This window comes from Tetrao urogallus (assembly GCF_951394365.1).
Source record: "Tetrao urogallus genome assembly, chromosome: 1".
Taxonomy (NCBI): domain Eukaryota; kingdom Metazoa; phylum Chordata; class Aves; order Galliformes; family Phasianidae; genus Tetrao; species Tetrao urogallus.
The window spans coordinates 192,779,625-192,795,251 of record NC_136813.1 but is presented as its reverse complement, the minus strand read 5'-3'; the positions used below and the strand labels follow the sequence as shown (position 1 = coordinate 192,795,251).

At 45.6% G+C, this 15,627-nt stretch overlaps 1 protein-coding gene across 2 annotated transcripts in view; it reads right to left on the bottom strand.

Moving 5' to 3' along the window:
• Window positions 1-2,374: 2,374 nt before the first annotated feature.
• Window positions 2,375-15,627, bottom strand: part of UBE2H (ubiquitin conjugating enzyme E2 H) — a gene marked incomplete at both ends in the record, with an annotated part of 40,390 nt that continues 27,137 nt past the window's right edge. The window contains 4 exons of one of the 2 annotated variants that reach the window (XM_079549362.1): window positions 2,375-2,499; window positions 8,193-8,321; window positions 10,902-10,954; window positions 11,249-11,288. In XM_079549362.1, the coding sequence (XP_079405488.1) occupies window positions 2,375-2,499; window positions 8,193-8,321; window positions 10,902-10,954; window positions 11,249-11,288 (347 nt within the window). The remainder of the gene's footprint in view (window positions 2,500-8,192; window positions 8,322-10,901; window positions 10,955-11,248; window positions 11,289-15,627) is intronic. The other variant, XM_079549363.1, reaches the window with a different exon arrangement.

The following is a 15,627-nucleotide window of genomic DNA, read 5'->3' as shown; positions in this document are numbered from 1 at the left end:
AAGCACGGATCTTTTGGGGAACCTCTGTGAAACCAGTGCTCTGCAAAGCAAACTGAGGGGAGAGCGTGCGAGCGGGATGCATCGAAACAAAGGTGGGAGGGACGGAGCGATGGGGCTAACCTGCAAAAAGAAAGGGGGTGAGGTAATTAGAACACTAGTTTTTATACAATATTGAAAAAATACAAATTTTTATTGTGTTTTTCTTTTTTTTTTCTTTTTTTTTCTTTTTTTTCTTTTTTTTTTTTTTTTTGTTTTCTTCTTTTAAATCTGATATCACCACCCAGCACTGACTCTACTCCTAAGTAGCACCTACAGTAAAGGTTATAGCACAAGCAAACTGCTAGGTCAGCAGGTAAGCAAGGTAAACAGTGCCAGCAAATGTGGCCCCTCCCACCCCAAATAATGAGAAAACAGCGTGCTAGATAAGAGTTAAGTACACCATTACATGTTAAATAGTTAATATTACCCTTCCAACAAGCCACAAATGCTAGATAGAGAACTTCAGCACAGTCACTAGCCACAGCCCTACGTTACTGATTAAAAGAAAAGAAGAGGGTGGGGGGCAAGGGGAAAAAAAGGAAAAAAAACCAAACCCTTTGCTTCATGCCCGTAATCAGCATAAATGAAATTCTTTGTATATTTTTATTAAGGAAAATCATGCTAAAGCAAAATGATACTTTATGAGTTCTTTTTCTTCTTCTTCGAAACGAATCGATTGTGCTTTATATGAATTAGAAATAGGATTGTAACCCTTCCAACCCCGCTGACTCGGAACTCGGTGGCGTTCCTAAAGGAAAACACGGCTGGGAAAAGCCAAACGCGCCGACCCGACGTTCAGAACTCTGCTCAGAGCAGCATGGGCTGCATCAGTTCCCATGCACCGTCCCATAGGCTGCGCCACACATCAAAATATCTCACCCAAACCCCTCAGAAATCCCCCCCCAAAATACAGCAGGTCACGTTCAGGTTTAATATCCATCTCCACTCCGATCTCCAACACACAATTATCCAAATTCAAGTATACCAGCATCCCAGGTAGACATTTGCTCCGTTCCTTAGCATCAAAACAAACAAACGCAAATCTCAGCTTGCTGAAAAACACCCGAAGAAATCAAATATTTCATTTGTCAAAGAAAAAAAAAAGTATATATATATATCAGGAAAAAAAAAAAAGAGCAGATTCACTTGCTTCCTCAATTGGTGCTTTTAGGCTTTTTTTTTTATTATTATTCATCTCTTTTTTTTTTTTTTTTTTTTCCTAGATCACATTCTTTGTTAACTTTAAGAAATTTTAATCCTGTTGCACACACACAAGCAGATGGCTACCAAGCTGGTGCAGAAGGGGAGAAAAAGGAAAATAAAATGGGTGCCGATGGATTCGTGGACCGCAGCCAACGGGGCCGATCTCCGCGGATCCGAAGCTCTCAGCACGGCTCATCCATCTGCTCAGAGCCCTCCCAGGAGATGGAGGTGCTGGCGAGGTGTTCAAGCATCCTTCAAGCAAGAGAAAAAAGCGAAACTTGGAGCCACGAAGGGCAGCAGTTTCAAAAAGGATGACGAAGTAAGAGTTGGGCTACGCACGTGCTCCAGCTAAACCAAAGAGCATTGTTTGTGTTTCATTCCTCCCGGCGAGGGAACAGCTCGTAATCCAGACCGAAAGAATAACATCCAGATGAAGGCTCCCAAAAGTCCCAAAAGCGGATGGATGGACCAGTGGTTGTCAGTCCCTACGGTTCAGAAGGGCAGGCAGGAGTCCACATTATTAAAAACGGACTGAAAATCCCAGTCTAAACTCTTCAGCTTCAAGGCTCTGAGGAGCTCCATGCATTGGTGCTGGTTCTGTCGAACGTTTTAAATGTGACTCCGCATCCAAAACCATCGGCGAGGTTGACCTGAAGGAGCACCTTTCATCCCACTGTCTGATCTGTGCAGTTCATAGCACATCCCCTCAGATTGATCTGAAGAGAAAACGCTGTTCCATGTGAGCATCCAAGGTGGTGTTCTTTGGAAACATCGATCGGAAAGCAAACCTCTTTGCTAACTCCCTACCTACCAGGGCAGCTGTTTGAGCTGACAGTTCAGTAGCACACAAGTTTGACTTGGCCAAATGGAATCTGAATGCATGCATTTGGGCTGCATATTGCTACCAAAATGGAATGTGGGAATATGCTATGCACCTCGGGTTGAGAAATGACCAAGAAAAAAAAAAAATCAAGATCTAAAGGGTGATATATATATATATATATCGATGCTATTATTCATAAAAACCTTGTTTAGTAATAAAAAAAATTGCTTTGTTTAAATATGAATATTATAGTCTGCTTCTCATGGTTAGGAAATTAGAGTCTCTCTGAAAAGCAGGTTGCCTCTTCTACTACAACTCCATATCCTGAGCCTCGTCTTCCGAGAAGTCAGACATGGAGCTCTCAGACGAGCTGTCCCCGGTGCCTTCTTCCTGCTCTTTTAGTGCTTCTTCTGTTGCATATTTCTGAATGTATTCTGTGTGTGACAGAAAAGAGAAAACGGGTAAGCAGCACGTATTCAGCAGTTAGAGGACGGCTTCAGACTGATCGGGCAACACTGTGCTTGGTCAATCTCCAAGTATAGCAGTAATGGTAGGATAATCAACAGCAGTGCAGATAGAGCACTGATCCCAGGGTTACCACCTTCCTCTGGTTCACAGCAGCACTGCCCAGCAGTGAAGTGTCAAAATGCTCAGCAGTGAGTGTGCAAACACACGCCATCTCTGTGCTACTACATCACACTCATAGCTAGAAACAACCTAAATCCTCCCTCACGTTCCACTTCCTGCTAAAACGGGAGATTCTGTGTTGATCTGGAGAACAAGTTTGAATGCCATCCAGCCACCACCACTATTCTGTAAGTTGTGGATGCCTTTCCAATTGAACCATTCTATGACTGTGAGACTTAAGGTTCCCCCCAACCCAACCCATTCCGTGACCTTTAAGGACCCTTCCAATATAGTCCACCCTATGGCCTTTTGATCTTTAAGGACCCTTCCAACCCAACCTATCCTATGGCCTTACGATCTTTAAGGACCCTTCCAATGTAGTCCACCCTATGACCTTATGATCTTTAAGGACCCTTCCAACCCAACCTATCCTATGGCCTTTTGATCTTTAAGGACCATTCCAATATAGTCCATCTTATGGCCTTATGATCTTTAAGGACCCTTCCAATATAGTCCACCCTATGGCCTTATGATCTTTAAGGACCCTTCCAATATAGTCCACCCTATGGCCTTATGATCTTTAAGGACCCTTCCAATGTAGTCCACCCTATGACCTTATGATCTTTAAGGACCCATCCAACCCAACCTATCCTATGGCCTTTTGATCTTTAAGGACCATTCCAATATAGTCCACCCTATGGCCTTATGATCTTTAAGGACCCTTCCAATGTAGTCCACCCTATGGACTTTTGATCTTTAAGGACCCTTCCAATATAGTCCACCCTATGGCCTTTTGATCTTTAAGGATCCTTCCAACCCAACCTATCCTATGGCCTTTTGATCTTTAAGGACCCTTCCAACCCAACCTATCCTATGGCCTTATGATCTTTAAGGACCCTTCCAATATAGTCCACCCTATGGCCTTATGATCTTTAAGGACCCTTCCAATGTAGTCCACCCTATGACCTTATGATCTTTAAGGACCCTTCCAACCCAACCTATCCTATGGCCTTTTGATCTTTAAGGACCCTTCCAATGTAGTCCACCCTATGGACTTTTGATCTTTAAGGACCCTTCCAATATAGTCCACCCTATGGCCTTATGATCTTTAAGGATCCTTCCAACCCAACCTATCCTATAGCCTTTTGATCTTTAAGGACCCTTCCAACCTAACCTATCCTATAGCCTTTTGATCTTTAAGGACCCTTCCAATATAGTCCACCCTATGGACTTTTGATCTTTAAGGACCCTTCCAACCCAACCTATCCTACGGCCTTTTGATCTTTAAGGACCCTTCCAACCTAACCTACCCTATAGCCTTTTGATCTTTAAGGACCCTTCCAATATAGTCCACCCTATGGACTTTTGATCTTTAAGGACCCTTCCAACCTAACCTATCCTATGGCCTTTTGATCTTTAAGGACCCTTCCAACCTAACCTATCCTATGGCCTTTTGATCTTTAAGGACCCTTCCAACCAAACCCATTCAAACATTCTATGATCCTTCTGGTTCTTTTCAACCCAAGCCATTCTAGAATTCTGTGACCTCTACAGTTCCTTCCAACCCAAGCCATTCTGTGATTCTGTGATCTTACACAGCCTGAGCCTAAAAAAGTATTATTGAGAGTTTCAATTCAGTTTTTCTCCTGGCAGGAAAATAGTGGGCTCTCCATGGGACCGTTTGTATACGGGGCACATTGGAGCTATGGCCACACCAATGCTGCTGGAGCCCCTTCCAAGCCAAGTTTGGAGGAGACTGTGCCTAAGCAGAGCTGTCTCTGATCTCCAAGCTCATCTCCTGCAGCCAGTTTCACATCAGCTATAGGATTAGCCAAGGAGGAGCTGCAGGGAGCCCAGAACACTGCAGGTCAACAAAAGAAATCGTGTCTCACAGCAGGCTTCAAACCACACCAGCTCCAGGCACCCAGATCCATGAACTGCAGCCAGGAGCCAGCAGGAAAGCCTTGCAGAAAGCAGAGAAACTGGTTTAACAGGCAGGTAGAATCACCACTGCCAACTGTGGCTCGTGCTGCTTTTCCACAGAGAGAGATGGAGCAGAAAGGTAATAAATGGACTGGGACCAGGCAGATTGTGTCTGGGAACTGCTTCTGCAACATCTCCTCTGGGATTCAAGAAGAATCTGGAAACCTGTGTGCTGAGGACATCTCCAGCAGAGAAAATCTATTTGTTACGTGCATGCATGCTGAAAAAGCAGCTTCAGAGCATGGACAAGTGCTGAAACAGCAGTATCCCAACAGCACATCCTCCACACTGCTCTGCACGTAGGAGAGGAGCCGTTCTCATGCTGTTCTTGGGGAATTTCAGCTGTGAAGTTGCTTTCTTTAAGCTACTAATATGCAACAAGCCCTCCTTCAAATAGCAACGCTAGAAATGAAGGGGAATAACATCATCCCCTTGCACTCAGAGATGAGTGCCTGCAAGGAAAAAGTGCACGGCACACACCAAACCCTGCAGCCTTCCAAATTGGGCAATCATTCTTCCCAAGGAACAGAACTTGAAGACAAACACTTGGTGGAGCAGCTGTGACCCTGGCAGAGCTGCTCTGCCATGGGAAACCTGTGCAGGAGAGCAGGCTGAAAGGTGCTTCCGAGCATCTCCATCCAATGATGCACATGGTTTCAGTCTAAGTGTTAAATATATATGATGAACCTGCTTGCTCCAACAGCAGGAGGAGCTATCCCAATCTGCTTTACAAAAAGCTTGTAAGAACTGATAAAATATTAAAGGCAGCTATGCAAACAAGGAGCACTTGAGGGCTCTCCACGCAACGCAGAGAGAGACAGACCACCAGAAAGCTCTCAGTGCACACAGTGTGGATAGGAAAGCAGTCTTGTGCTCTGTCCTCAGGTCCTGAGCACTAAAATTCCCCTTCTGAAAAGGTGCTTGCGTGTGTTATCATGGTGCCTGATGTCTCGAACCTGCAGAGAGCAGAGAGCACAGGCTGGGGCAGAGATCCCTGCCAAAAGAGATGGATGCTGCAAAGTGGAAGCAAACAACGTGGCAGACCTCAAAGATCAGAAGAACCAGCTGAAGGGGGGGGGGGGGGTCAGAAAATCAGACACCTACATGGGAAGGTGGGTGGGCAACAGGCAATCACCAGAAATAAGGAGATGGGATGCTGCCAACAGGCCATATCCCCCTGCTGGCTACTCCCTGTGGCTTTCTAGAAACTGATTTTCCCTAGAGAAGAGTTATTTACCCAGATGAGATGCTATTTCTTGCACAAACCAGTAAAGGGAACCCAAGTTCCTTTGCTATTTGTATTAGTTCCTTCACTGTGACAAGGGTGACACCCTTACTGGGAATTGCAGGTGACCCCAAATCCAGTGGGGATGGGTATCCCCAGGCACAGCATTTGGCAAGCCATCCTGCTTAGGATCACCAAGAAAAGAGATCTTAAAGGAGAGCTTGGTTCTGTGTTGTTCCATCCCTTGATGGAGAAAGACCTAATGCTAAGCACCACATTTTCTGTCTCTGCATCAGTAATATTAACAGATATTTACAAATTCCATGATAAATTCTTACTTGTATGGGTCTCACAGCAGCTACAAACCTTGTGCAACGTTAACTCTAAGCCTGTCTCTTCACTGCTACATCAAGAAACTGCTCTATGTGCCTATAACTAAAAAATGAAGGAAAAAAAGCAATAAATTATGTATTTGCAGATCCTGAGCTTCCCAGAGCAGAGAAGCTGTTACAATCCACTGCCTCAGTTTTAACATGTCCAAGGCTATTTTTAAAAACACTGCAATATCAGGAATGACAATATTTAGCTCTATCCTATACTTGTCACGCAAGCCTGGAACAAGACAGGACACTTGGGTACAGGGAACATGAGACATTTTAAGCACTTAAACCTCCTCCCAGATCATCTTCACAGCATCTGACTGCCAAGATGGAAACAAGGGAGCAGACTCTCCCACTTAGCCTCCCTCAGGGATGCCCTGAGCTCTTCCCTGAAGCACCTGCTGTTGGTTAGCATCAGTCTCTTTGTCTCTTCCAGGGTGCATCTGTCATTTTTTCCCCCTGGTTCATTAAAGCACAGAGGACACCCAAAGTGTCCCTTCATGCTGGCCTTGGAGATTTCATCTGACAAACCATTCTGCCTGGAAGCTTGTTTCCTAAGAAGCAGCAGCAATGGGCTCCAGGATAGCAAACAGGGCAGATCTGCAGAATAGTTCTTACCATCCTGTCATGCAGCTGTCAGAGGAATCAAACAGTGTGCCAAATAACTCAGTATTTAAATCAAGCTTGGCTTGACCTCATTTGTAGTTCCACCCTTGGAGTCATGCGGCATCACAACACGACGAGCTGAGGTTCAACTGCTCTGCAGTGACGTGGCACAAGTGATGAAAGGACTCCAGCACCAAACCCCACCTCTTCCTGGGTTACCTGCACTCCCTGAACAGCAGGGATTTCACAATGCTGCTGCCCCATCTCACGTGGGAGGATGGTTACGAGGAGCTGCTCACGAGGAGCTGCTCATGGAGGCTCTCCTTGCTGAGCAGGACCTGCGAACCATCCCAGCAGGGCTCCCTGGATGAACAAGTCTGATGGTTATTCAGTAACCACAAACCACACAGGTGGTCACAGCCTCTATTCAAAAAAACCTGAAGATGCAATCTGGGCCAAAGAATGGATTAAATGCTGACTGTGTCCACTGGATCAAGTATATACGTGCGTGGCTTTTGCCATGGCTCTGTTGCCTCTGCTCCTGTCTGCATGCAGCTGATCCCAGCTTGCTGCTGGCTAATTATTTCTGACTTGTCTCATTTGTCCTTCCCACCCCTCTGTGAGCACCAGCACCCTCACAGGCTGTGCCAGGGCTTACCCACCCCCATCAGTTAATGTCCAGCCTAGGCTCCCCTAGCTGAGCTACAAGCCTGTGAGCACCTCCTGCTCACGGTGATTACAGGATAAGTCACTCCTTTGTTCTCTGAAGGCATCCCTGACACATCAGAGCTTACAGCCCCACTCAGTACTCTAAATCAAACTCTCCAATTCTCTTGTCTTCAGAGAGACCTTCAAGACCATCTCTACCCCATTACATCCTTCCAGACATCACTAATTGGTCTGCAGCTCTCTTTAATGGCACTCACTGAACAGCACAGAGCACTAAGCCTCAGCTGGAGTAGGAGGTGACAAGGAATTTGCTCGGCATTTACTGAAAATTCCTGCTCTGTCACGGTACAGAACTGCTTTCTGCAATGGTATTACTGATTCCTGCCCTCAGATAACTTCCCAAAGAACTGCTAACAAGCTATTTTCTGCCCAGTAATCATGAAATGGATATTTCCACTTAACCTGAGCACTTTTCCTTGCTCCTTTCTCAGTCACATATCTTTCCTTCCCAATTGTTCTCCCATCTCTAAAACAAATGAGGCTGCTGTAAGGGGAATGAATGGGGACTGACAAAAATCTGCAGCAAGGACAGTCCTCGTTCCCCTAGGCTGAGTCGCAATCATACTGATGCCCTTACCTTTAATTTTCTGTTTGTACTCTTCTGGTCGGTGGAGGTACATGGCTGCAGCATCACCATTTAGAGGATCTATAGGGTTAGGATAGGCCAGCAGCTGGGGCAGGAACGATTCAAATATATTGGTGAGATCTGCAAGGGAAAGACAAAGCTGCTCACATCCACTCACCCAGAGCTGGCCTGAATCTCTGCAAGCACCAGCACTGAGACAGCACCACAAAGTGAGGGTAAACGCACTGAAAATCTGAAGTTAAAAGGGACTGCATGGGGGAAAGCAAACAGCACCATGCTTCCCCACCTCACTGAGTTCTTCTCCTGCTTCTGCCTTCTTCTAAAATCACTGTTTCATGTTCCACGACCACAGCACCGTACCTTGAACCCAAAACACTGCCAGTGCTCCAGATGATGGTGCTCATAGCAAGAGGCGGACGGTTGGACTGGATGATCTTGGAGGTCTTTTCCAACCTTGGTGATTCTATGACATTCTATGGCCATTTGACAACTAAACCTGTGTGTGCTCAGCAAGCAGAGCCCTGGAAGGATTCTTCCACTGCAGGGATTTTTTAATTTGTCATTATTTTTGAAGTAAACCTCAGGGATGTCCCTCCTTAACAGCCAAAAGCAGCACTGGTTTAACAAGGACTGGTTGAATGCATGCAGGAAGCCTAACAATAGCACTAAGAACCTGATACTTCATTAGGGAACAGCAGGGAATCTGACCACGAGGCGCCATGACTTTGTTGGTAGCTATTCTGGGTCTCTTCCACCTTAGTTCCTCCTTGAATAATCTGGCCCATTTCCTCTGCCAGCGTAGGAGGGCTCTGGTTTCACTGCAAACAGCACAACTATGCTGAGAGGCACTGGGGAGTACAATTCCCCCCCCTTGGATGGTAAATTCAGGAATGTAAGGAGGCAAGGAGGCAAATCCTGGGACTGAAGAGATGGATGGGCTCTGGGGGTGTCCTGACTGAAGGAGCAGAGTGAATGCAGTCATCCCAGCATCCTCTCTGCAGCTTCAAGGCATCAAAGCAAGAGAAGTCTGCAAGAAGAGAACTGTCAGAAGATGAACTTTCCAAAGCCAAGCTTCACCACCTGCTGTGGAAGGTGTTTTGTACAAAATACAAACCTGACACTTTCAAGTTGCCTTGCTCTGGTATCACAAAGAGAAATGCAGAAGATTTTTTTTGATATTAATAATCAGAAGCAAAGGAAACTCCAAGTTATTTCTCTTTATGAGCCATAGCAACGATAAAAACGCAGCAGCACTTATTAGGAAGCCTCTTACAGAAAGCTTTCCTGTGAAATTGTTTGGAAATAGCACAGAAACCCCACTGTGACTGCATGAGCATGCTGCAGAAGAGGGCTGCTATCCAGATATGCTGTCCAAAGCAGAACTCAGGCTGTCAGAACACCAAACCTGAATTCAACCAGTGTGATTTCCTTCTGTCCAGCCATCCCCATGATCTGCAGGTGGCCTTAAGGTGGGAGAACAGCAGCACACGCTGCACTAAGGTGGGTTCTGCTGCTAAATGAACCATATAGGTTTGTTTCCCAGCAGAGGGCTTGATTTGTTCACATCTTTCCTTCCTCCATCACCCATCAAGCAGCATCTCTTCCTTCATTAACACCCCCACTGGGTCACGGAGCTGATCTCTTGTAACAGAAGTATGCAAACTGGATGCCATGCAACTACAACGCAAGGACTTCAGGTGTTCTGTTTAGGAGGAACAGAACTGTTTAGTTCAACAAGTTACTATAGCAATTTTGCATCCAGGATTGACCAGGCTCAGTATTTCCTTACAAACTATGCTTGTGAGGTAGGTGAAAAGGCTCTTCCCTCCAGCAATTGCTTGCAAGCTCCAAACTTACATAGGTAAAGTCGGGCTTTCAGAGGAGAAAAGATTTGAAGTACACATTTCCCTGAGTACAGTTCCACACAACAGAGTAATTGGAACATCTGAAGAAGTCCACACAGTCCTAAAGAGAAGTCAGGCACTGGAAGAGGCTGCCCAGGGAGATGGAAGAGTCACTGTCAGTGGGGATGGTGGGGATGGGTTGGACTCAGGGATTTTAGTGGTCTTTTCCAACCTTAATGATCCTACGATTGGCCATGGTGGTGATGGGGTAATGTCTGGACTAGAATCTTAGAACTCTTTTTCAACCATAACAATTCTGTGACATATTCTTTTCAACTATTTTAGCTTGCCCTAGATCCTGTTTAAGTGGATCTTCAACTAGCAGCTAAACTTTCTACAGCTCTAAAAACGAGGATCACAAGCAAACACAACCCACGTGGGATCACTGTCAGCAGAGGGGGGATCACAGGCTTGTGCCCAGAGCCCGAGTGACATACAAAACATGGCTGGAACTGGGCTTCACTTTAGATACAGCCACTCCCCTCTTTCCATGCTGAGTCATCCCTGGACGATATTGTGCAGCTGCCAGACACCACCAAGCAATAGACTGAGTGATCCTTTTTGCAGTTTATGAAACTGTATGAAATATTTTTGCCTCTCTGGCACAAAAACAGGTTCCAGGAGTGTTTTCACGGGGATATCTTACTTTTCATGGGGTCTTGGCTCAGTGAGGAGCCTAAGATTTAACTAAAAAAAGAGCTGGCCTAAAAGCATCTGTATCCAGCAAGCTGTGTTATGTTAAGACACCACAGAAGGGCACTCATGTGATCAGCTCCAGGGAAATGCCAAAACTCACCATAGAGAGCCGTCCAAGTTTGATTGATTACATCTAGACATACAGTTCCTGACCTGAAACACATGGAAAAGATGGAATTAAACACAAGCATGCTCAGAAACACACTGCAGATTTAACATAATCTATTTCCCTTCCCTTGCCCTGCCTTCACCCCACTCTTTCAGATAAGGAGTGATTTACTCTTACCCTGTGGCTAATGGTAAGGAAGTTAACTTGAGATGCACTGTGGGCTGTTAGATTAGATGAAAGCATGGCTGAACTCACTCTCAAACTACTGCCAAGCTACGGACACAGCTACAATTAGACAAAATTCTGAGCAAAACCACATGCATGAGGGATTTACTTACGCTTCATCGATGTTAGGATGGAAAATTTTATTCATGAATCCTGCAAGAGACACAGTGGTAAATAGCAGAAAACAGCCAAAGCTTCTTTTCTTTTAAAAGCCATGAGAAGTCTGGAATGTACTGAACAAGGACTCAGCCCAGCAGTTTCACAGAGAACCCCTACTTTGCTATATATAATTGTGTAACTCTCCACAATAAGCAGGCAGCATCCTGACCCCAGGGTCCTCAGCCATTCCCCTGAGCTTCACCCAAACCCCAAATTACAGCAGAACCACAGCACAGATCTTAAGCTCAACATTTTCTTTAAGATTATTATTTGATAGTGCTTTCTTCGTTCTGACTCACAAATTAAGTTGTCCAAAATAATTCCTCTGGCTTCCAGAAGTATGAAACCACGGCAGGAGATGCCTGACTCTTTAAGACACCCCTGGTTGCTGCTATCAGATGTGAACCCACGCCTTTCAGTCCTGTAATTCAACCTTGAACTAAAGACAGGACCCCAAAACGCACCTCCTTTTCCTAAAAACAGAGCTTAGAAAACAAACAAGGAGATCACAGGGATCGTAACACGCTTCACTTGGCAATAGAGCCTACATACAAGCAGAGTCCATCTATAAAAACAAACCCCATCTACCCCAAAAGCAAAGTTAAGAATTTCAGCCAATGACTGGGCTGGATGCAGAACTTTGCTCTTCCCTTCTGATAGGAAGAAGCCAAAAAACCCCAGTGAGGAACACATCCCCATGCAGAAGGGACAAGGAGCCCAGGACACAGAATTGGGTTCTCGAGTTGGTTCATTGGAAAACAGACAGTGTGTCCCTACATACTTCTGCTTTGCAAGCTCTTTTTGGGATACTGACTCAACCCAACCCCAAAGCTCCTCAAAACACATCAAAGTTCTCTCTCCACAGCAGCAATACCTTCTCCCAGGCTCTGTCTAGCCCTGATGCATCACTGATGTAGCGACTGCAGTGAGTGACAGCACGGCTCCCATCTGGCTAAGAGCTGACATATGGATTTAACTGCCTTCCCTTCCATGTATTATGACACAAATATAATTCCATGTTTACTCCTACTACTTGGATTTCACATAAATACAAGGCTGCCTGAAAGCAGAACCATCTCTACAAGAAGAACTGCATACACAGCCCCAGCTAACAAGTGGCTTTTAGGACCATTCTGTGATTTAGCTTGAAAAACTGAAGCAGAATTCAAAAGGGAAATTGCAGTTCCATGAAATATTTACACCCAGGTGGCTCCTGCAGATTTAAACTGGGTCTTGGATGCACTGTGCCATACAGAGGAGAGATGTAACCAGCAACAGATCCCAGTGCTAAATTCTGTCTGTTTTAGAGAGAAAAATAATAGCTTTGGAAAAAGCAAGAGAGAATGCAGCAAAAGGCACAAAGCAGGAAGGATAGGATGATAACACGTAGACCTGCTGAAATAAGTGCTGTCTGGTCTGGTTTCTGGGATGGGGACCAGACAGAGATGGGCAGGCATCCCTCTGCCTTTCCTCTTTGGGGATTTTCTGATCTCAGCTGTTTCCTTGCATCTTCCTCCACAGTCAGCTGCACAAAAACCTGCATGGGTTTGGTTGACTGCACCCATGCTCCAGTATTTAAGCCAGACTCGATATCCAGAGATGAGATGAAGCAGCTCCTGCACTAGAGATTCATAAATCTTTTCTGCCACCTTTGCATTTATCCAGGCAAAGAACAACCCCTTCCTTCAAGCTGTCCTTGGTCTCAAGCTGCTCACATTAAATAGCTGCTTATCAAGAAAGAGCACAAACATCCTCTCCCTGCTCTCCTCATTTCCTTGGCTGCTGCAACATCTCACAGCTCTTCAGTGTCCCATCCAGCCCTAAAATCCAATGTTTGGGTGGAATTCCAGCAGCAGAGTGGCTGCAGACCACGTTTTCTATATGGACACACGGAGCCAGGTTTGCATCTGAAGGTAAAGCAAGACTGGATGAAATCTGTATTGACAAAAAGCCTTTGGGTGATAACAGGAGAAAAGAAAAAAAAAAAAAGACTGAAAAAACATTTACAAAGGGGTCATACAACAGAAAGAGACGCATCTGTTCTACTACTGGGAGATGCTGGGACTAATATGCAGATGCTGACCTTCAGGAACAGCAGTATTTCAGCAACAGCCCTGGAGTAATCAGCCCTTGGGCTGACAAAATCATTGAAGAGAAGGGTATTTGTGCACACAAAGTCAGCTAGCTGGCAGGCTGTCCACCTTCCCCTGGTGCTGCCAAAGTATAACTTCCATACAGCCCTACAGCTGGATCTATTCCAGCAGAAACTGAAGTTCTTCCACTGAACTCCTGCACTGACCTTGGATGACCATTGCTCACCCCACGCGTTGGCTCTCCTTGCTCATGCAGTAGGGCAAGTTGGGCATTTCCCTGCTTGAACTGACTGCATGTTTATCTCTATGCAACATTTCTTCTCTGAGGATGGTCAGGCGTTAGAACAGACTGTCCAGAGAAGAGTCACCATCCCTAGAGGGGTTCAAGAAATGAGGAGTTGTGGCACTCGGGGACATAGAGGTGATGGAGTTGATGGTTAGACTTGACAACCACAGAGGTCTTCTCCAACTCATCACCAGAAGAGCTTGCGTAGGGAACAGAGAGCTCAGGAGCTGGGCTTTTCTTCTGCTTTTGGTTGAGGAACTGTGGTAGGAGATGGAGGAGGGGTCAGGAGAGTACTAGTGCCCCACTGCTCCCTGCATTCCACCTGAAGATTGGGATTGATGGTTTAGGAATCCCAGACCTGCCCACCATGGTCCAGCACTCTCAGGTTGATGATTTCTCACCAGCAAATGAAAGAATATATGTATTTTTTTTTTAAATGAAATGTGAAGGCTAAGGAGCTCATGCAGAGCACTGAGTCAAATATAATCTGCACCAACTGTGGAGGCATTCATCACGTGGTGGCAGGAGGGGCTGCGGAACATCAGCTCGCTAACAGAAGGACAGTTTATATTACAGCACTCAACTTTTAGGAGCTTCTCAAAACAATACTATAAATAATTCGGCAGCAGCTTCACGTTGGGAATATCAGGACAGAAAAATATGGCTAGAGGTGTTGGAAATGGTATCAGAGCTGTAAACTCCAGGCCCTCTGCTCAGTGCAAATCACTTTTTGGAAGGAGAAAAGCAGAAGCACCAGTTGCTAAGCTAAACAAGCACAAAACAATTGCCCCAAATCAATTCATCTCATTGCTTAGGTGCACAGTCACCCGATGCCCAGACTGGCACAGAAGGTGGTGAATCTGTGCCAAGTCTGGCTTGAAAACACCTACCCCCATTTTGTCAGCCTGTTCCCATTCTCTGACTGTAGCAGGAAACCTGCAGAGGGTGCACAGCGTGCGTCAGAGAGGAGTGGAGACGGGGATACAGATTCCCTTCAGGTGTCTCATCTTTCCCTGCACACAAAGATAAGTACATCTGGGAGAACAAACATCTTCCCATCGCTTGCAGGTCAGAATTGGGATCAACGTGCATTGCTCGGAGCAGTCACGGGTAAGAAGTGACTCATGAGATTCCGAGCAGCAAACTGCAAGGCAATCCAGAGAGGAGCTGGAAGGAAAAAAAATATAGCAGTTGCAGTTAAAAAGAAGAATTAAGCACAGGCCAGGAGAGATGCGACAGATCCTGGCTGGAGCTGAGCGCTGCCTCGTTGCTGTATGGGTGCCACCATCTCTTGGTGGAGATGCACGCATATAAAAAAGGAGTGGAAGAGTGTGTGAGTGCATTTTGTTTTGGAAAGTGCTTAGGAGAAAAGGAAAACACAAAGGAAAGACACCTGCACAGAGCAGAGATGGAAGGAAAATGAGAGCTGTGCACAAAGTTCTTGGAGAAACTGAGCTCTCTGAGCATACTGTGCACAAACTCTGATATTTGATTACCAAGAAATCAGATCTAATTTTTCTGTAGGCTTTAGCAACAAAGTAAACACTTAGGAAAGAACTCAGGTTCCCACATGCACACTATCACTGCTCTGAGCATCTAACAGGGCAGGACATACACCCTGCACTTCTTCCTTACGTGCCTGTGGTATCAAAGAGCTCTTGGCAGGGATACAGACAGATTAAAAACATGCAAAATGGACACAAAGTGCTCTTGTGAAGTACTGGAAGCACAGCTCTGAGCTTCCATGTCACAATTCCCCTTCGGAAAAGCTGAAAGAGAGTGGGCACAGAGTTCCCCTGAAGATAACAAATCCCAAAGGGAAGAAGAAAGCAGTGAAGCAGCGCCAGCTGAAATGAGAAACAACTCAAGATATACTGTCTAGCAGAATGCAAAAATGGAAGCAAACATTGAGCAAGGGAGCACTCTGTGCCCTTAGAAGCACGCAGGGATATTT